We start from the raw sequence: 8,246 nt of genomic DNA, 5'->3' as shown, positions 1-8,246 counted from the left end.
TAGCCGTTCAACCGAGAAGGTTGTGTATAGAAGCGTACAGTTTAATAACGCTGGTTGGTTTACACGCGTTAAATACAACGGTTGAACTACAGGTAGAGACCTGTTGGCAGCAGCCGTTAAAACGTATAGTCGTGCTGCATAAGAGAGCCCTAGTGCTGGGCCAAGCTGGTGAAGGAAACAACAAAGGGCGTTTCCCAAGCTCTACCCAGGCCACAATATACGGCCACAAGTGCTGAGCAGGAGAGTGCAAAGGCACATCGAAGAAGGAGAGTGCAAAGGCACACCGGTGCGAAGGCACTTCGGTGCAGAAGCATATCGGTGCGGAGCACAAGGAAGAAGGAGACAAGACAACTCGGTCTTTCCAGTGCCATACAACACGCAGGTATACACCGGTGACCTGCGCTGGTTACAGCTGGTGAAGATAAAAAAGTATCGGAAATCGTGTGGTGCTGGATGTCAGGTAGCAGTAGCATCACATCGCATTCTATCGCTACAGTGAGCTTCAGCATTGTATCAACGTCCAGATACATCCAACAAGAACATCTAGAGCAACGAGGATCAACACGGCAGTGCAACAGAGATAGACAACAATTTCAAGGTAGAAGTTTATTTTTTTTTCCTTTTGATTGAGTACTGTGTAGTTTTGGTTTCATTTTTTATATTAAAGTTTGATTAAAAATTTTAATGTGATGGATGAATCCATGGACGTAAATCCTAGCATGAATCCTATACCCCCACGAACGAAAAAATATCAGGAGAGCTCTTCTGGGCCTTGGATAGTCTTTTTTAGACGTATATCAAAGCCATTAAACATTTACCAAATTTCTAAAGGTTTGACATCACGATTCTCTTCAATCAAAGAGATCATAAAAGTAAATAACGATAAAATTCGTGTTGTGGTAAATAATTTGAAACACGCGAATGATATTGTCTCTTCGGAACATTTCAATAAAGAGTATAAAGTTTACATACCCTCCAAAGATGTCGAAATTGACGGTGTTGTTACCGAAGCGAGTCTTTCGGTAGATGATTTACTCAAGCATGGTGTTGGTCGTTTCAAGAACTCTATGCTTGAGGGTGTGAAAATACTGGAGTGCAAACAACTGTACTCAGTAGTTTATGAAGAGGGAAAAAAAGTTTATCGCCCATCAGACTCGTTTCGAGTGACATTTGCCGGATCTGCGTTGCCGTCCCATGTCTATGTCGATAAAATTCGCCTCCCTGTTCGGCTTTTTGTTCCAAATGTAATGAATTGTACGAACTGCAAAAAATTCGGACACACAGCTACTTACTGTAGCAATAAACCAAAATGTATTAAGTGTGAAGGACCTCATAAAGATAATGATTGCAACAAGGAAATTGAAAAATGTATTTATTGTGGGGAAAGTCCTCATGAGGATATTTCAGTATGCACTGCATTTAAAGTGCACAAAGACAAAATTAAGCTTTCTTTAAAAGCACGGTCTAAGCGCACATATGCAGAAATGCTTAAAACGGTCATTGATGTCCCCCCTTTGGAAACCGAAAACGGGTTTTCAAATCTAGAGGAAACAGAGGACTCTGACTCTGACGAAAATAGTGAAGGTAATTCGTTTATCACTACCCAAGGGTCAGTTAAGAGAAAGAAGTCTTCCTCCAAATTACCAAAAAAGACACCTAAAATTTCATCTTCAAAAAAAGATCCCCGTGTTAAACAAAAAAAGTCAAAACCAAAGACTGTGCCTGCTGGTTTGTCAAATTCACAAACCAATCCAGGATCTAGCACAGAAAAAGATAATAATCCAGTGGGCTCCATTTCACAGCCACCAACAGGATTACTGAAGTTTTTGGAAATTGTTGAATGGATTTTCTCAGCATTCAATATATCTGAACCCTTAAAGACCCTCATAATGGCATTCCTTCCAATAGCTAGAACCTTTTTGAAGCAGTTATCAGCTCAATGGCCAATTGTCTCAGGTTTTGTATCTTTTGATGGATAATTTATCACCCGCCACAAATGATACAATCACTGTCCTGCAGTGGAATTGTCGAAGCATCATGCCAAAACTTGATTCATTTAAGGTTTTGTTGCATAGTCAAAAATGTGATGTATTTGCTTTGTGTGAAACATGGCTTACATCAAACATAGCCTTAAATTTTAATGACTTCAACATTATACGTCTCGATAGAGACTCTCCGTATGGTGGAGTGCTTTTGGGAATTAAGAAATGCTATTCCTTTTATAGATTAAACATCTCTTCAACTTCTAGTATAGAAGTTGTTGCTTGCCAAATAAACATTAAAGGCAAAGATATTTGCATAGCTTCGGTTTATATTCCTCCAAAAGCACAAGTTGGACAGCAACAGCTTAATGAAATGGTTGAAGCCCTTCCTGCTCCACGATTGATTCTGGGGGATTTAAATTCGCACGGTATTATGTGGGGTTCCGTTTACAATAATAGCAGATCATCTTTAATACAAAACATTTGTGACAATTTTAACATGACGGTATTAAATATGGGTAGCATGACACGGATCCCAAGACCTCCGGCACGCCCTAGTGCATTAGATCTATCTCTTTGCTCAACATCAATTCGACTAGATTGCACCTGGAAAATATTGCCTGATTTACACGGTAGCGATCATTTACCAATCATCATCTCAATTAGCAGAAGCAATTGCATTGCTACTTCAGTTAGTATTCCATATGATTTGACAAAAAATATCGACTGGATTAAATACCAAAGTAGTATCTCTAGTATTTTGAATTCAATGGAAGAGCTCCCTCCACTTGAAGAATATAACTTCCTCGTTTGTTCGATTCTTTCGCTTTCCTGGGCCAACGACTAACAGAAGGCCTCCCAACCCCTGGTGGGACAAAGAGTGCTCAGAGGCTAAACTCGCAAAATAAAATGCTTGCAAGACGTTTCTAAAACGGGGAGGAGGAACTCCTCAGAATTTTGAAAAACTTATGGTGTTAGAAACCAAGTACAAGAGCATTTGACTTTGCTAGGAAAATTTGCCCAGATTCAGTTCCTACGCAAAGCATTATACGGGAATCTCCTCCAAATAATGGTTTTATTAATAACCCATTTTCAATGATAGAATTTTCTATAGCACTCTTGTCTTGTAACAATAACGCCCCTGGGTTGGACAGAATTAAATTCAACTTGGTGAAGAATCTGCCCGACCTCGCAAAAAGACGTTTGTTGGAATTGTTCAACAAGTTTCTTGAGCAAAATATTGTTCCGCCTGACTGGAGACAAGTGAAATTTATCGCCATTCAAAAGCCGGGGAAACCAGCTTCCAATCACAACTCATATAGACCCATTGCGATGTTGTCCTGCATCAGAAAATTGTTCGAAAAAATTATTCTACGACGTCTCGACACTTGGGTCGAGACGAACGGTTTGTTGTCAGATACTCAGTTTGGCTTCCGTAGAAATAAAGGGACGAATGATTGCCTTGCATTACTTTCGTCTGACATCCAAATTGCCTTCGCTCAAAAGCAACAAATGGCATCTGTATTTTTAGACATTAAAGGAGCATTTGATTCAGTTTCCATTGATATTCTTTCAGACAAGCCCCACCAACATGGACTTCCAGCGGTTATAAATAATTATTTGCACAACCTTTTGTCAGAGAAACGCATGCATTTTTCACATGGCGATTTGGCAACATTCAGAATTAGCTACATGGGTCTCCCGCAAGGCTCATGCCTCAGTCCGCTTCTCTATAATTTTTACGTGAATGACATTGACAGCTGTCTAGTAACCCCATGTACACTAAGGCAATTGGCAGATGATGGCGTGGTTTCAGTTACTGGGCCCAAAGCTATTGATCTGCATAAACCATTGCAAGATATCTTAGATAACTTGTCTGTTTGGGCTGTCCATCTGGGTATCGAATTCTCTGCGGAGAAAACAGAGTTAGTCGTCTTTTCAAGAAAGCATGATCCCGCGCAGCTTCAGCTTCATATGATGGAAAGAATGATCCAAAAGGTTTTAACTTTTAAATACCTCGGGGTGTGGTTCGATTCCAAATGCACGTGGGGAGGACACATTAGGTTTCTGATAACAAAATGCCAACAAAGAGTAAATTTTCTTCGAACAATAACAGGATCTTGGTGGGGTGCTCATCCGCAAGATCTAATAAAATTGTATCAAACAACGATACTTTCAGTAATGGAATATGGATGCGTTTGTTTTCGTTCCGCTGCAAACTCTCATATTATCAAATTAGAGCGAATTCAATATCGTTGTTTGCGAATTGCTTTAGGCTGCATGCATTCGACACATACAATGAGTCTTGAAGTTCTGGCGGGAGTTCTTCCATTGAAAGATCGTTTTTGGGAGCTTTCATCGCGACTGCTAATAAGATGTGAGGTACTGAATCCCCTGGTTATTAATAACTTCGAAAGGCTAGTCCTATCCGTGTCAGCCTCCTAAATGTCCCTGACTCAACTTTATTTTTCGATACATCCATGCAGCGCGAAGTGCGTGGAATCCCGGATCATCTATGCTCGGCGGAAATCCCAAAAATATTTTCAAGTAAGTTCAGGCATATTGACTCTGAGAAAATGTTTTACACGGATCGCGCATTGAAGAAGCGACAGGGTTTGGTATGTTCAACAATAATGTTTCGGTCTCATTTAGGCTTCAAGAACCTGCATCTGTTTATATAGCAGAGCTAGCAGCAGTTCATTATAGTTTGAGTGTAATCGTCACATTAATTCCAAACCATTATTTCCTCTTCACAGATAGTCTGAGTGCAATTGAAGCCATTCGCTCAAACATGACTGGCAAGACTGAACCGTCTTTCCTGGGCAAAATAAAACAGTGCCTGAACGACATATTGAACAATAATTATCTAATCACTATAGTCTGGGTCCCGGCTCATTGCTCCATTCCTGGCAACGAAAGAGCCGATATTTTAGCCAAACGTGGTGCTATTGAGGGTGAAATTTATGAGAGACCGATTGCTTTCAACGAATTCTATAGCTCGTCTCGCCAAAGAACACTTGCCAGCTGGCAAGCTTCTTGGGATAAAGATGATTTGGGTCGGTGGATGCACTCAATTATTCCGAAAATATCGACAAAGGCATGGTTCAGGGGACTGGATGTGAGTAGAGATTTCATTCGTGTGATGTCCAGACTCATGTCCAATCACTACACGTTAGATGCACATCTCCTTCGAATTGGGCTCTCCGAGACTAATCATTGTGCTTGCGGAGAAGGTTATCGGGATATTGATCATGTCGTTTGGACATGCGTGGAGTATCGTGATGTCAGATCTCAACTAATAAATTCTTTGCGTACCCAAGGTAGACTATCCAATGTCCCAGTTCGAGACATTCTTGCTTGTCGTGACCTTTCATACATGAAACTTATTTATCATTTCATAAAGAAAATTGGAGTTTCAATTTAATAAAGGCCCCTTTTAAGACTTAGTTCTGATTCCAGCTGCGTCCATGAGTTCAACCAATAGCTAAATGAGAATAAAAATTATGTAATGATACAAACAAACTCGAAACACTTTATGAAATTATCAACAAAATGTCTGAAAATATCAGCTTATTTTATAATTTATAGAAGTTAATCGTTTGGTTCAAAAAATATTTCCGAGTAGATTTCATAATTAATGACGAGTTACCTAAGATGATGTTTAAGTAATAAGAGGAATATGTTTTAATAAATTCAAATCGTTGTGACTATGTTAGAATTAAATTAGGATAAGAATTTTATGTAAAAGTGATGCTACAGCGAAGAAAAACTTATGTAAACTGCCTTAAGAAATAAACGTATTTATGGGAAAAAAAATCCCTGGGGGGACGCGTATCGAGTTGTGGTGGGCGAAAATCAAGGGTCCGTCCACCGTAGCTGAAATGTGCCCGAACAAGTTGAAAGAAATCGTGGAGGGTCTCTTCCCGAAGCACGACCCGACTACTTGGCCACCAACACCGTATGGCGAAGAAGAAGCCGACTCTGCTGATCGGCAAATTTCTAACGAAGAGCTTACACAAGCCGCAAAGCGACTGAAAGCCAAGAAAGCTCCAGGCCCGGATGGGATACCAAACGTGGCGTTGAAAACCGCGGTTCCGGCGTGTCCAGACATGTTCCAAACTGTGTTACAGAAGTGCTTGAACGAAGGCAACTTCCCAGACATGTGGAAGATCCAGAAGCTGGTGTTGCTGCCGAAGCCAGGTAAACCACCGGGTAATCCTGCCTCGTATAGGCCTATTTGCGTGCTGGACACACTTGGGAAACTCCTGGAAAGAATCATTCTCAACAGGTTGATGAAATGCACGGAAGGTAAACGAGGATTGTCGAACATGCAGTTCGGTTTTCATCGAGGAGTGTCGACGATTGATGCAATCCAGACAGTGCTTGAGAGCGCTGAGAAGGCGTCCAAACAGAAGCGAAGAGGTGACCGATACTGCGCCGTGGTCACAGTGGACGTGAAGAATGCTTTCAACAGTGCCAGCAGGGAGGCCATCGCCACAGCGCTACACCGAATGCGGTAATCCCAGATTATGTTTGCCGGATCCTAAAGAGCTATTTCCACAATAGAATCCTGGTCAGTGCGAGTGCGAGTCCCTCGGGGATCCATTCTCGGTCCGACTCTCTGGAACGCTATGTACAATGAGGTCTTGACACAGCAACTTTCCAAGAAAGTGAAAATCGTGGGCTTCGCGGACGACGTATCGTGAACGGTGATGGGCGAGTCTCTCGAAGAAGTGGAGGCCTCGGTGATAGAGACGATAAGCACGATTGAGGGCTGGATGAACGGAGTCAAGCTACAAATAGCTCACCACAAAACGGAAGTGTTGTTGGTGAGCAACTGCAAGCCGATCCAGCGTACCGAGATAGATGTAGGGGGACATGCGATTTCAACTAAGCGAACTCTGAAACTTCTCGGAGTGATGATCGACAACCGGTTGAACTTTAACTGCCATGTCGACTATGCCTGCGAGAAGTCCGCGAAGGCGATACATGCAATAACGAGTATCATGCCAAATGTCGGTGGCCCGAAAAGTAGCACAAAACGTCTGTTAGCTAGTGTATCTTCGTCAATACTACGGTATGGTGCTCCTGCCTGGGGAACAGCATTGAAAACGAAGAGGAGCCGTGAACAGCTGAACAGAGCATTCCGGCTTATGGTCATACGAGTCACGAGCGTCTACAGGACAATATCACCGGAATGATCCCAATCTGCATCACCCTGGTGGAGGATATCGAGTGTTATCAGCGTAGAACCACCAGAAACGTGCGAATGATGGTTCGAATCGATTCGATGGCGAAGTGGCAGCAGGAGAGGGACAGTACGGAGAAAGGTACACCGGCTCATTCCACATTTGTCACCGTGGATGAATAGACAACACGGAGAGGTAAACTTCTACCTAACGCAGTTTCTATCTGGCCATGGTTGTTTCCGGAAGTATCTGCATCGGTGTGGTCACGCCGCGTCTCCTTTTTGTCCGGAGTGTGTTGAAGAAACACCTGTACATGTGATTTTCGATTGTCCCCGGTTTGCGGAAGTATGTAAGGAAATGCCTGCCCTAAGGGTGAAGAATATATCTGAGGAAATGTGTCGTGAAGAAGGCACGTGGAATGCAGTAAACAAAGAGGTAACACAGATACTCTCGGAGTTGCAGCGAATATGGAGAAGGGATCAGCGAGTGAGCGTCGGATCGAGAGAACTTCCTTCGTCGGGGAACTCTTCGTCGGTGTAGTCTTGATCCGTCGTCGGGGACAAGATGAGTAGACCACGTCATAGCATCGTAAGGATCGTCGTGGAACCGGACGCCATTTCCCAACCGGAACCACTGGAGCGACCTTGGCATCCTTTCGGTCGGGTCGTATACGGGTATCGAAAACGTCGGTTTCGAGAGAACTTCCAGCGCCGGGAAACTCTCTGTCACGGTAGGCTAGATCCTTCGGCGGGGACTAGTCGAGTAGCCACCACAACACCGACTTGTGTCGTCGGGGCGCCAGCCAACCAGAAGCTATGCTCCAACTGGAATCGCCGGACCGACCTCGGCACTCTCTCGTGTGTCCCGAGTGGTGCAACAGGGGACTCGGTGTAGGGAGAGCCTCTTTCGCCGGGGAACTCTCCGTCGGTGTAGTCTAGATCTTTCATCGGGGATTAGACGAGTAGATCGTGGCGTAGCACCGTTAAGATAGTCGGGACACCAGTGAACCGGAAGACATCCTCCAACCGGCATCATTGGATCGACCCAGGCATCCTTACGGTCAGGCCATGGACGG

The 8,246-nt window shown here is 43.4% G+C and overlaps 1 protein-coding gene across 1 annotated transcript; it reads left to right on the top strand.

Annotated features, from left to right (window-relative positions):
* Positions 1-6,694: 6,694 nt before the first annotated feature.
* Positions 6,695-7,183, top strand: LOC131428566 (uncharacterized). Its single transcript, XM_058592615.1, has one exon. The coding sequence runs from the start codon at positions 6,695-6,697 to the stop codon at positions 7,181-7,183; it is 489 nt and encodes a 162-aa protein (XP_058448598.1).
* The last annotated feature ends 1,063 nt before the right edge of the window (positions 7,184-8,246 follow it).

Source organism: Malaya genurostris, chromosome 2, assembly GCF_030247185.1.
Source record: "Malaya genurostris strain Urasoe2022 chromosome 2, Malgen_1.1, whole genome shotgun sequence".
NCBI classification, from domain to species: Eukaryota; Metazoa; Arthropoda; class Insecta; order Diptera; family Culicidae; genus Malaya; species Malaya genurostris.
Note: the sequence above shows the minus strand (reverse complement) of the source record. Positions and strands in the feature narration are given on the sequence as shown.

What these genes read in the sequence shown, in the direction of transcription:
- LOC131428566 (XM_058592615.1), top strand. Translation starts at nt 6,695, where the DNA reads ATGGGCGAGTCTCTCGAAGAAGTGGAGGCCTCGGTGATAGAGACGATA.